General features: G+C 34.0%; 1 protein-coding gene across 1 annotated transcript; it reads right to left on the bottom strand.

Moving 5' to 3' along the window:
• Positions 1 to 6,129: 6,129 nt before the first annotated feature.
• LOC149561387 (uncharacterized) lies at positions 6,130 to 7,839 on the bottom strand. Its single transcript, XM_089825119.1, has one exon. It carries the CDS (start codon positions 7,704 to 7,706, stop codon positions 6,255 to 6,257), a length of 1,452 nt encoding a protein of 483 aa, XP_089681245.1. The 5' UTR covers positions 7,707 to 7,839; the 3' UTR covers positions 6,130 to 6,254.
• Between the last annotated feature and the right edge of the window lie 6,448 nt (positions 7,840 to 14,287).

Here is a 14,287-nt window from a genome sequence, read left to right on the forward strand (position 1 = left end):
CTGAAAGTTTTGAGAAAAGAAAAACTCACCTTCTTACTAGTCCATGTTTCTTCTAGAATACCACAACCTAAAAGAGTAGAGGGACTTCTATTAATCAAATATACAACAGTATTAACAGCCTCCACCCACATGTATAAGGGCAACCCAACATGTAGCCTTATGCTCCTTGCACACTCTATTATAGTCTTGTTCATGTGTTCAGCCACTTCATTTTCCTGTAGAGTCCTTGGAACAATTTTTTGTCTAAAAATACCATTAGTGGAGAAATAATCTTCAAATTCATGACTACAATACTAACCACCATTATCAGACCTAAGACATTTTAATTTTTTACCAGTCTCATTTTCAACCAAACATTTTCATTTCTTAAAAGTTTGAAATACATCAGATTTTTGTCTAAGGAAACAAATCTATACCTTTCTAGTTGCATCATCAATAAATGTAACATAATAATGAGAGCCACCAAGGGAAGATACCTAGGCTTGTCCCCATACATCTATATGCACAAGCTTTAATTTCCCTTTTTTGTTTTCCTTCCCAATCTTCACAAAAATCACTCTCTTTTGTTTTCCATACACACAACTTTCATAGAAATCCATATTAACACATTTTAGACCTAGTAAAACTTTCTTTGAATGAAGTACTTTCATACCTTTCTCACTCATGTGCCCAAGTCTGTTGTACCACAATCCTATATCAAAATTTATAGTAGCTATTTGTTCTCCCTGCTCAACAGTAGCAATTGTTTATGAACATTCATTTTTCTCTAAAACAATTAAAGTAGAAGGAACAATATGACCTGTACAAAGATATAAGGTTCCTACTTTTACACATTTTTGCTACTACAAGGGAACCTTTTGAAACCTTCTAAATTTTATCATTAAAAGTGACTACACAACCCTAATCACCGAGTTGCAATTCTAAAATTAAATTCCTACTCAGACTTGGAACATGTCTTACCTCATGTAGTAGCCAATGATTCCCATTCTGCAACTTAATATTAACTCTTCCCTTTCTAAAAATTTGATAGGGTTCATTATCCCCCAAATAAACAAGCCCATAATCCCCTTGGACATAATTAATGAAATAACCTCGATGAGATGTAGCATGAAATGAAGCACCAAAATCTAAAATCCATGAATCATTAACACTTTCTAAAGATAGAAGCAAAGCATGCTCTTTGTATTTGTTACTTACCACATTTTCCTCCTTGTCCCCATCTGGTTTATCTCCTTCATTTTTCTTTCAATTCCAACAATCTTTCTTTGTATGCCCTGGTTTCCCACAATACCAGTAGTCATTTGGTCCTCTCGATTAAGACCTCCTCCCCTTTGACTTTCCTCTTGATTTCCCATGATTTCTAGAATTATCTCCTCTTTTAGTTGTTCTGCCTCGACTTTGTGAATTCAAAGTACTTCTTGATGTAGATCCACTTGAGGTTTTCCTACGAGTTTCCTCACTCAAAATAACATCAATCACATCATCATATTTTAGGGTTCTAGATCTAGGAATAGAATTACTCACAGCCATTACCAAGCCATTCCAGCTTTCAGGCAAAGAACACAAAATCAAGAGAGCCCTAATTTCTTCATCAAAATTGATACCCACTGAAGATAACTAACTATTAATAGTAGTAAAATCATTTAAATGATCCACAACAAATCCACCTTCTACCATTTTCATATTAAATAAGTGCTTCATGAGAAATACCTTGTTTGAAGTGAAGGGCTTTTCATACAGTGTCACTAGGGTTTTCATCAACTCTTCTATTGTCTTCACTTTTGTAATATTAAATGCCACCAATAGTGTCAGGCATAATCGAATGCCTCCAAGTTCCTTTCTATCTAAAAGATCCCATTCATCATTTGACATAGATCCCTAATTCTTGGTTTTGCCTTCCAACAGCTTCCATAAATCCTTCTGATAAAGATAGTCTTCCATTTGCATCTTCCATAATTGAAATTTCTTCCCATTAAACCTATTAGCCCTCAGCTTACCCTCGTCTTTCATCGCTCCCACTTGACCGTGAGACTCCCACTCAACTGTGAGACTTTCCTATAGCTTGGATAACTGGAAACAACCTTGCTTTGATACCACTTGTTAGGAATAAACCACGGATAGAAATTAAAATTACATGCAAATATAAACAATATCAAAAAATAATAGATCACACAAAAAAGAACACAAGACACCAAGATTTAACATGGTTCATCCAATCCTTGGGCTACGTCCACCAAACAGCAAGTTTGATATTATTATTATGATCCAATGATTACAACCTAATTACAATATGTAATCCCTTACAGCTCAATACCACCACAAGAACCAATTTTTGCATCACAACTATGAAAACAATCCCTTACCCTAAGCCCTTTTATACAAGTATGTATAGTACTTTCCTAATCAGTCACCATAGACTAACAGAAGGGGAATGTGTAGGAAGATGAGATAGACAAAAATTGAGGATCAAAATAGATAGAGATGTTAATGGGAAGAGAGAGGGGGAGAGGCATAAGCTACAAACAAATGATAATAAATAGTGAGAGAGGGGATGATAGAGATGAGATAGATAGAGAAAAATAATAAAGAATGGTTTGATGAAAAAAAGATCTTGATGGTGGAAGTAAAGGGGGGGGGTGTATATGATAGGTATTATTGATAATTATAAGGGGGAAATGTGAGAAAGAGAAGTTGATGAGGATGAGAGACATGAAGTTTACATCAAGGATCAACATTAGATCATATGGTGAATGGAGTGTAAGAGAGAGTCAAAGAGAATCCTTACAGAGAGATAAAAAGAGAGGGATAGAAAGAGAGATGGTAATTATTGGGAAGTGATGTTCACAGACAAATAAGTAGAGACATGGGTTGAGAGAGATAGAGAGAGAGAGAGAATAGATTATTAGATTTGAGAATATATAAACTAAGGTTTTATTTATGGGAGAGAGATATGAGAAAGTGGTAGATGAGGAAATGAGTAAAAGAGAATATATATAGTACTTGACAAAGAAGATGATTATAGAATAGGATAGAAAGATATGAAGATAGGGTTTCAGTTCAAAGGGAAACATGTGGTCAAATGTATAAGGGTGGAGGTTGAAATTTTTTCTATTATAGATAGGACTAAATATGAATTGAGAGAGTGACCAAGTCTAATTACGAGAGAGCGAGAGAGAGAGAGAGAGAGAGAGAGAGAGATTACTCATCTGAGTAAATAGGGATCTAGGAAGAGATGGTCTAAGGGTAGGGAGATTAGGAAGAAAGGGAAATTATATAAAGAGAAGAATAAGAGAGATTTTATAGAGAGAAAGAGAAGAATAAGAGAGAATTAATAATTTTAGGGAAATTATGGTGAGTGGGAGAGAAGGAGAAAGATGATGTAGAGAGAGAAAGAGAATAAATATGATATAGAATTTATATAAATACATACATACAAGCATATATGTATGTATTTATATATGTATATATGTGTGTATATACATATATACATATATATATAGAGAGAGAGAGAGATAGGTGATGGTGAGAGGAAGAGAGGGAGAGACATGATGTAGAGAAAAAGATAGGAATAGAGAGAATTAGTAATTCTAGGGAAGTTATGGTGAGAGGGAGAGGAGGAGAGAGATGATTTAGAGAGAAAGAGAATATTTAATATATGGAATAAATAGAAATATATACAAATACATGTGTGTATGAGTGTGTCTTTGTACACACACACACACACACACACACACACACACAGATGGTTGGTAATTACAAAGGACATATATGGGGGAGAGACGGTAATTCTGGGGAGATATATGAGTGAGAGTTAGAATAATTGTGAAAGGAGATGTGTGGTATAGAAGTGGAAGAGCATGAGATACATAAGGTATACATAAAGGATAAGGGGATGATATAGTTTGAAAAGGGAGGGGAGAGAGAGAAAAAAGAGTAATTAGCTAGAGATAGAAAGAGAGTGATGGAGAGAGATTGTAATTAAAGCAAATTGATAGTTAATGGAGGAGAAGAAAAGAGATGATGTAGAGAGACAAAAAGAATAATTAGTATAGAGTGAAATAGAGTTATTAGTGGGAGAGAGATATATGGTAATTACTCTAAATATAAGGTCGAGGGAGGGGACGAAGGTAGGAAAGGGGAGAGGGGAAAGGGAGAGAGATGAGATAGAGTTTTAGGATAAGAATTTAATTAGGGATTAAAATAGACAATTATTTGTATGTGTGTGTAAGAGAGTAAGAGAAAGGTGAGGTGATTGACATGAGGTAGAAAAATATGATAATTAGGACAAAGAGATTTTGGGAGGAGCGAGAAAGAGATAAATGGAGATATAACAAGGTAGAGAGAAAAGGAGACAAAGCAAGATGATATTGAAAGAAATTAAGGATCAAAATAGAAAGAGATGTTGATGGCGGAAATAAGGAGGGGAGAGACATAAGGTAGGGATAGATGGAAATTACTAGAGAGAGAGAGAGAGGTGGTGATTATGAGGGAACATATGAGTGAGATTTTTTATTATTATAAAGGGGAAATGGGAAAAAGAGAAGTAAAAGAGATGGAAGGTAACATAGACCATAAAAATGAGATGATATGGTGAGTTGAGTGTAGGAGAGAGAGAAAGATAGTGATTAGGGAGAGATAACAAGAAAGGGACAGAAAGAGAGATGGTAATTATAAGAAAGTGATGGTAAGAGGCAAATATGTAAAGAGATGAGGTAGAGATAGAAAGAGAGTAATAAGGGCATGACATAGATAGGGTGGGAGAGAGATGTGCAATAGTGATAGAGATTAAGAGAAGAGTGAGAAGGTCAAAGATGTAAGTTGGATATATATATTAATTAAGGGGAAGATATGGTTAGAATGGAAGAGAGAAAGATGAGGTAGAGAGAGAAAGGGGAGAAGGAAAGATTATAGGTAAAGAAAATAATTAGGCCATGCAATATAGATGGGGCAAATAATTAGAAAATGGGTGTGTGTGTGCGTGTAAGAGTGGACAGCTTAAACATCACATACTAAGGCTTGATTGTTAGGCTAAAAGTGTTAAATAGTAAAATTTGACTTTCTTTCTAAACTTAATTTTTTCCTTAGTGTATGTTGTTTAAGGGTGGTCAACTAAGAGTCACAGAGAGAAAGGATAAAAAAATTGAATATTTTAGTAACCATAAACCGAATATATTACATAGCCATATATATATATATATATATATATATATATATATATATATAGAGAGAGAGAGAGAGAGAGAGAGAGAGAGAGAGAGAGAGAGAGAGAGAGAGAGAGAGAGAGAGAGAGAGCATAAACAACTTATATTATAACCTTAAAATAAAATCAAACTATTTCCCTTAACCTAACTAAACAAAAAAGTGTCCACTAAACTAAATCAAACATGAACACTGATATGTGATTGAATACTATACCATATCGAACCTAACCCATAAATTAAATTACTAATTTAATCTAAAATCCTAAGTGGGGTTCTATATGAATCTTAACAAAAAAAATCTAAATATAATATAGACACTAACACAAACTAAGATTGTAATTTTATTCGTAGATGCTCCCTTCTGGATCGTAACAACTGTATATGTATTATATAATATATAATATATATAAAGGAAACCTAGATATTTGAGGGTTTAATTTACTTTGTACAAAATTTATATTTTAAATTTAAAGCCTTGTCATCTCTCTCTCTCTCTCTCTCTCTCTATATATATATATATATATAGTGAAATAACTGTAATAGAATGACATTTATATTATCATGAATTCATATTGCTAAAATTTCATAGCAAGATTGAAAGTTTATACATGAGATAATAATTTATGAATTTCTAATAATTATGATTTATTAAAAATATGAATCCAATTTAATAGGGATAAAAAATTTACACTGCAAGATTTTCAAATATTTTTTATAAATAAATGTAACAGAAATAATAAAATTTTACAACTATTCAACATTGAAAAATAATTATAATATAAAATTAAGTTTTAGATAACAATCATAATTCAAAAGATACAAGAGTTATAGTACAAAATATTATATATTCAATAGTAATAAAATTTGTATCTCTTTGATGTTAACTTTTTTATGTCAAGAAATATTTATAATTGTGTATGAAAATGACTTACATCTTCAAAATATATCACATCCACATCTCTTTTGCACTTATTACTTATAGTTTGAAGCTCTAAATTAGTCATAAAAAGACTATACCATATAGGTAGTACACATTTAACATGATTTATCTACTCAATATAGACATCTCCCTAAACTGCTGGGTATTTTTCCTGACAGCTGATTGTGATCAAGATAAATTTTTCTGAGTTGTGGAAGTTCGCCAAGGCTTTCTGGGATTGAGCCTGAAAGCTGATTATCACTGAGTTCCAATAGTCCAAGCTTTCTTGATTGGCCAAAACTCTCTGGGATTCTTCCATGTAGATTGTTTGTATCCAGATATAATCTTTCCAGATTTGGAAGTTTCGCGAGAGCAGATGGAATGTTCCCACTGAGTTGGTTTCCTGATAGACCTACTCTTGTCAAGTTTGTCAGGTTACCAATCTCATTTGGTATGTTTCCACCAATTTCACTAAAACTTAATCCTAAAAAAGAGAGTGAATTTGAGAGGCGACCCAGTGAAGTGGGCAAGACGCCAGTGAGATGATTATATCCCAAACTAAGATGTTCCAAGATGGAGCAATTAGTTAACTCTGTCAGAATAGACAAACCACTGCTTCCACTCACAAAATGATTATCTGCCAAAGCGAGCAATGTCAGTTGCCGCATTTTCCCAAATAGAAAAGGCATCTTGCCTCTCAGCTCATTGCTGTCCAGAATAAGCTCTTGCAGCTGAGTCCAATTGCCCATTGAGATGGGTATTTCACCAGTGAGTCTGTTTCCGGAGAACACCACTATTTGCAACTCTGAGAGCCTTCCAAACTCCCAGGGAATTGGGCCGCATAAATGGTTTGCAGATAACTCTAATAATTGGAGATGAGTGCAATTGGAAAGGGCGATGGGGATCAACCCCGTCAAGTTGTTGATGCCAAGGCCAAGCCAGTTTAGCCGAGTAAGCATACCCAATTCGGCAGGAATACCACCATATAGTCTATTCATGCCCAATTCAAGGATTTTTAAAGAGGACATGTTTCCTAAGAAAGATGGTATGATACCTGTCAATTTGTTTTCTCCTAGCCCTATAGCTTCCAAATTTGAAAGAAGACTAAGCTCAGAGGGAATACTTCCACTTAAATTGTTAAAGGACAGTCGAAGCCATGTCAAGCGAAAGAGCCGTCCGAGCTGATACGGAATATGGCCTTGGAAGCTATTATTTTTGAGATCAACTACTCTAAGAAAGGAAAGGTTTCCAAGAAAAGGAGAGATTGGGCCATATAATCCCATATGCGTGAGATTGAGAGAAACCGCACGCTGTCTGCGAGAAGAGCAGGTGATGCCAGTCCAGTTGCAGAAGGTGTGATTGGGAGACCAGTCGAGGAGGAAATCGTATGGATCGAGAAGCAGAGAGGCCTTGAATTCCAAGAGAGATTGCTGATCAGAGAAATTAGAAGGCTTTGCCAGATGAGCGGGCAATGCAGAGAAGAGGAGCAGCAGAGGAAATAGGAACATCATCATAATCTTCATACGATGGTGAGAAGAAGTTTTCCTAACAATAAATAAGATATGCGAGAAATGTCGCCGAAGCATTAATTTTCGGCAGGTACTTATGTATTTGAGATGGAGAGGTAAATGCAGTTTTTTAATTTTTTAATGCGAAATGCCCTTCTTTGAGTATAAGTAAATAAAATATCATTTTAGTACTTGATTTTTTGGATCAGCTTCAAATTCTAACGCTCCACTATCAATTATTTTGTAATTCCAGGTATTTCATATATTAATAAATGAATAAATATAAAAGGCAATCGAATAAATGAATAAACTATAGATGAATGTGAAAGTGAAACCTGTTTTATTAAAGATAAAGACCAGCACTCAATATTTGAATATTATAATGTGAACAGAAGTTCGGCAGTCCATGTTTCTCTTGTCGAATAGACATCTCCATATTGTTCAATCGCTTTCAATTTTAATATTATTGATCAATAGACGTCTTCATATTTTTCAATCGCTTTCAATTTTAATATTATAATAGACATCTCTATATTCTTCAATGCTTTCAATTTAAATAAATTTAATTCATCTAAAACACTCAATTAACTCTATAAGTAAATGCAATAGCAATTTTTCCTACCACAAGTAGACTAATGTTACTAGTTTAATTAAAAGAATTCACTAGTCTAGTTATAAGTCATTGTTGTATATTATTTTAGATGAATGTTAAGTATAATTAGAAGAATGTAATTAAGATATTGATGAGTTTCCTATGTTTTTTCTCTTCTACTTGTAAGGGTGGCTCTAACTATAGTGATGGTTAGTAGAGTAAGGTGAAGAGTGTTGATCTAGTAGGGAGAATGACTAATAAGCAAGGTAAGGTGGACTATAAGAATTGGGTTGGGTTGGTTTGGGTTTTAGAGTTTAAGTTTATTTAGAATCATTCAACTTCATCATAGACCAAAGACTCATTGACATAGTCATAATTTTGAAAAACTTGAAACTAATAATTATATGATTTAATAGTTTAGTTAATATATAGTTATTTTTTATTAGAAATTAATTTTCTTATGTTATGCTTATAGTTATATATATTATTCTATGAAAAATAAGGAAAAGTCAATGGGCCTTTGGTCTACTGGTGAAGTTGAATGGCTCACAAAGAGCCCACTAGGGATCAAGTCTTGTTGAGTGCACGGCTTGAAGAGATCATGAGGGATGACGCTAGGATCACCACCATGAACTATTGTGTTCACATTTGTGTGTAGTTTTTAGTATATGATAATATATGATGTTCTAACACTAATTTTAAGATAAAGTTAATTAAGAAAATATTATTAATAATTGATAAATATTTTCCATTTTCAAAGAAATATTATGATAGTCCTAAAAATAATTTGTAAAATCAAAAGAATTCAACCATTTGAGATTCAAATAATTAATTTAAATAATATACTAATTTAATAAAAAAATTAATTATATTATTATAATATAGTTATGAATATTTATAACATATAATATAACATAACATTACAATTTGACAGAGTGCCTAAAAAAATGCCTTAACACTAGTAGTATAGACTATTTTTTAGTTTTGAAAAGAACTCAACCAATCATGTTGGAGATAATTAGTTTGTATAATATATGAACTTAAAAAATTAGTAAATGCAATAGTAACTTTCACTACCATAAGTAGACTAATATTTTTTATATTATATATAAGGAGATCACACAAAAATAGTTACATTGAAGTGAACAAAATTAGAGGTAATGCCTCATATCAAGAGTATCAGAGTAAAAGTAAGCCTTATACAAAGTATGTATAAATAGAAAGACTAGTGTAAGATAACATCATGGGTGTCCACTCATGAAGTCCAGCCCATAGATCCCTCCATCGAAACAATTCTTTTCTTCTCCTGGATTTGTGCAACCATGAGGATTTTGTCATTTGTGTTTTCTTTTTTTTCTATTTAACCTCCAAGTTCAACTTCTTTAGCATCTTCACGAACATCCAAAGATTACCCATGTATCACCTCCATTCATAGCCATCCTTCCTTTCAAAGATGAAGGAAATGGCATACACAGTCTTTAGGAATCTGTAAGCTTCTCTTTCTCAACGAGCATTGTGATGTTAACCTACGAGAATATTTTAAAACATGTGAGTTTTCGGAAAAAAAATTAGTAAGAACCCTGGGATTGTTCTGATACCTTACTTTGTTCTTGTATTTCCAAATCTTCCATAGAATATTAGAGGAGAGACTATTCCAAAATAGATTAGTGTCTTTTTTTAGACCATCAATATGTCTAGTAACGATTTCAAAAATATTAATAGTCTTAGGAAAAGTAATGCCAAACATAAGCCATATTTCCTTAGCAAAAATACAGTCAAAGAAAATGTGCCTACCAGATTCAGGAAGTCTACAAAGTTTATGGTAATCAGTCACAGAAGTATCTTTCCTAATTGAGAGTCTATCAAGTAACAACAACCATTTAGAGAATTTGATCTTAGGATCAATAAGGCTTGTCCATAATTTACCAAAGTATTTCTTCCAAGAGCTGACCTCAAGATTAGAGTACCAAATAGAATTGACATGATTAATGATGGCATCATTATACCTAATCACAATGCAAATATTTTTAGATTTGATTTTGGATATAATGGTCCCATCTAGCCATTTATATTTCACAAGTCTATGAGAGTCAACATGGCACATAGTGGTTATATCCTTCAAAGATTTTATTATCATATTATATGTTTTCATTCGAGAGGCCAAGATAGTGTATTTTTTTTTAGGATCATCCTAGTTGATGCTCCTGTCATGTTCAAAGAAGTTAGCCAACTAAGTAATTCCCTTGTTAGACCAATATCTTGTAGAGAACCCTTGTGAGAGAGCAAGTGGCTTGCCAGATAGGTGCAAGTTACACCAAATGCACCTTTCTCCATAGAGTTAATGATGATCATGGAAGTCCCTATTAGAAATAAAATTTCTAACATGATTCCAGGCTTTCCAAATAGATCAAAGATAGTGGATACTTGAAGAACAATAGGAAAGTTGCCAATAATAAGATCACTAAAAGGAAGATTCTTCCAAGACTTAGCCTTTTTAGGGTAACCCCTTCCAATATTACTCCTAACAAGGATCTTCCAAGGATCATTACCAAACATAGAGTGGAATATCCACTTGGCAGCAAGGGAAATCCCTAGAATTTTTAGGTCCTTCAATCCCAGGCCCAAGGAGCTTATCCATGTGGCACTAATCCCATCTAATAGCATGAAGTTTTTAATTTTCCTAACCATTAGACCATAAAAAATTCTTGATGGCCTTTTGAATTTCCAAAAGCTAGTAATTACTAAACATCCAAGTAGAGGAGTAGTAAATATTATAAGACGATAGAATTTCTTCATAGACCTACACTTTGGTAGCCAAGGATAATGATTTATTGTGCCACTTATTCAAAATTTTATTAATCTTCTCCTTAACCCAAAGCCACATATCTTTTAAGGATGACTCAATAGAGAAAGGGATACCAAGCTATCTGATGATTTTATGAGGCCCTCCGCATTGAAAATCATATTTATTGAACCAAGTAGATGGCTTCTCTTCCCATCCAAGACTTATGGATTTGGAGTGGGATAATCGAGGACCAAAAATAGAACAAAAAAAAATTGAGCTTTTGCAAGGCTTCAAAGTTATCACCAGTGGCTTCAAAGGAAATAGAGGTATGATCAGAAAATTGGCAATTTATAAGATTGTCATTATTAGGGAGAGTGATAGCTCTAACAATAGGGGAGATTGAGTTGTCTCTTAGAATATAGTAAAGGGCATCAGTAGCAATGACAAAAAGAGTAGGGGCCAAGAGTCTACCTTGTGTGATGGATCTACTTAGAGGGAAGGTGTGAGAGAGGGATCTATTAATATCAACTTGGGCATAAGAATCATTGAGAAACATCTTAATTGGATTGCAAAAAGTACTAGGAAATCCAAAGGCCTCAAGCATCATGGAGATAAAACTTCATTCCACTCTATCATGGGCCTTTTCGAAATCCAAGAAAAACATGGCAGCATTTTTCTGAGAGGATTTGACCCAGTTTATTGCTTCCCATCTGGTAATCTAAATTTCAAGGATATATCTACCTTTAATAAAACTAGAACTTGAGTAGGGAAAATAAATTTGGGTAGGATATTCTCAAGTTTAACAGCCACGATCTTGGCAAAAAATTTATAGGAAACATTAAAAAGAGTTATAGGAATTTTTAATAAGAGCCTTGTCCCCCTCCTTAGGAATCACCTTAATGATTCCCCTGTTGATAAAGCTACCCAGAGATCCATTATTTAAAGCTTCCACATAAATAACATGGAGATCATTACATTTCGAACTACTATTAGCCTTGTGAAATTCTACAAGAAGACCAAAAGAACCTAAGGTAACCTTTTGATATGTTGAATAATAGCCAAATGGGTATCTAAAATCCCATAGAGTTAAGTTTTGGCTTTGGGAAAGTTGCGAGGAAATCAAGGATCTTTATCGTTGGAGGCCTAATAGGGGCAACTAGGCCTAGAAGGTCATCTAAAGAGATTAGAAGGGTTGGAGAGTTTGCAATAGTCTAAAACACTAAGAATCCTTAAATCCAAGGTATTATCATCAAAATATATCAACCCTAGCATTTGGAACCTTGGTAAGGAGTTTTTGTTAAGTTTTCAAGAAATTGAAGCACTTAAAGGCTTGGGAAACACTAGTTAACTTTAACAAATTGATGAACGTGTAGCTGGGCCATCCATACATCATCCTTAACTCTGCATCAAGTGGTATTAGAGCACTAGTAAGAATCCTTTGGAAGTTGGGAAAGTGATCTTAAGAACTTTGATTGTTTGGATCCTTAGTTAGCCCTTAGAGTTGATGCAGACAAAGGAAGGAATAACTAGGGCCAAAGGCTCACCCAACTATCCAAACCACCCTACAAGAGTTAACACAATGGAAGAAAACATAGAGAATAGCAACCAAAGGAGGAAGGAGAGCGAAATACTCTTATTGATTCATCAAAATATCTTCATATATGCCCATCTATAAGGCCTTCTGGGTTACAGCCAGATACAAAATACAACTTCCAGATCCATGATCCAGCTTTAAATTCACATATCCAAACACATAGGCATTCCCCTTTTTAAATCCTCCAAGTTCTCCCTTAATCAAAGCCTAAGCATTCTATTTATACTTGCCAAAACGGCTTACAGAATAGTCTAGAATGTTACATAATAGAAAGGTTGGCCTCAAAATGGTCAACACTCATCCGTAAACAAGATCCCATCATTAAATTCATGAAAAAAATTAACTACACAAGTCAGCTCCCACTAAGAACCAAAAACACAAACAACTCGGCACACACTAGAAAATTGGCACTCGGCAGCAATTGGAAATTGGCAACTTGGCATCAATTGAAAACTAGCACTTAGCAGTAACTAGAAACTGGCAACTCAGCATCTACTAGAAACTGGCAACTTGACATCAACTAGAAACTGGCAACTCGGCATCAACTGCAAATTGGCAACTTGACATCAACTGTAAACTAGCAACTCGGCATCAACTGGAAACTGGCGACTTTGCATCAATTGGAAGAATGAACAAAAGTGCAGGATTATAAGGAAACCTAGGATGCTCCTGTATTAGACAACCAAGGTTGGAATAAATGATTCTCTTGAATCATTGAGATGTAACATCTTCAATTGGTGTATTCTTCCATTTCACAAAATACTTATAGTAATCTTTTCCTCTTGTACTCTTACCAATTCTCATATTCAAAATATGTTCAACCTCTTCAATCTACTTCTTAGGATAATCATCAAGTACAACCACTTCATCATATAACTCATGATACTTATATAAATCAGAAACATTGAATATCGGAGATATATCCATATCATCAAGTAACTCAACTTCATATGCATTACCACTGTCAAACTTCTTCAAGATCTTACGAGGTCCAAACTTCTTCATCTTTAGCTTGCTATATGTTCCAACTGAGAATCTTCCTTTCTTCAAATGAACTATCACCTCATCACCAACTTGAAAATCATGGTGTCTTCTAGACTGATTAGCATTCTCCTTATACTTCTAATTACTTTGTTCCAACCTCAACTTTACTTCCTTTTGCAAAGACTCCATAAAATCAGCAAATTCTTCCCCTATAGCACTTCTCTTTTCTTCACCAACAATATCTCTCAAATATGATACTCCTCTAGGCTTCATTCCAATAACAATCTCAAAAGGTGTCTTCCATGTACTTCTATTCATAGAATTATTATATGCAAGCTCAGTTTGTGCCAATACCATCTCCCAATTACTTGGCTTATTCCCAACTAAATATCTTAGCAAATTACCCAAGCTTCTATTCACAAACTCTATCTTTCCATCTGTTTGTGGATGGAATGTAGAACTAAACTTCAACTCAATACCCATCTTCTTTCATAAAGTCTTCCAAAAATAACCAACAAACTTACTGTCTCTGTCAAAAATAATGCTTCTTTTGTAATCCATGCAATCCTACAATCTCTTTAAAGAAAAATTTAGCAACATGCTCAACATCTAATGTCTTCTCACATGGTATAAAATGAGCCATCTTAAAAAATCTGTCCACCACAACAAATATAGAATCATACCCCTTCACTATCTTAGTCAAT

The sequence above is a fragment of the Cupressus sempervirens genome, chromosome 4, assembly GCF_028749045.1.
Source record: "Cupressus sempervirens isolate cs-2001-9-10 chromosome 4, ASM2874904v1, whole genome shotgun sequence".
Classification (NCBI taxonomy): domain Eukaryota; kingdom Viridiplantae; phylum Streptophyta; class Pinopsida; order Cupressales; family Cupressaceae; genus Cupressus; species Cupressus sempervirens.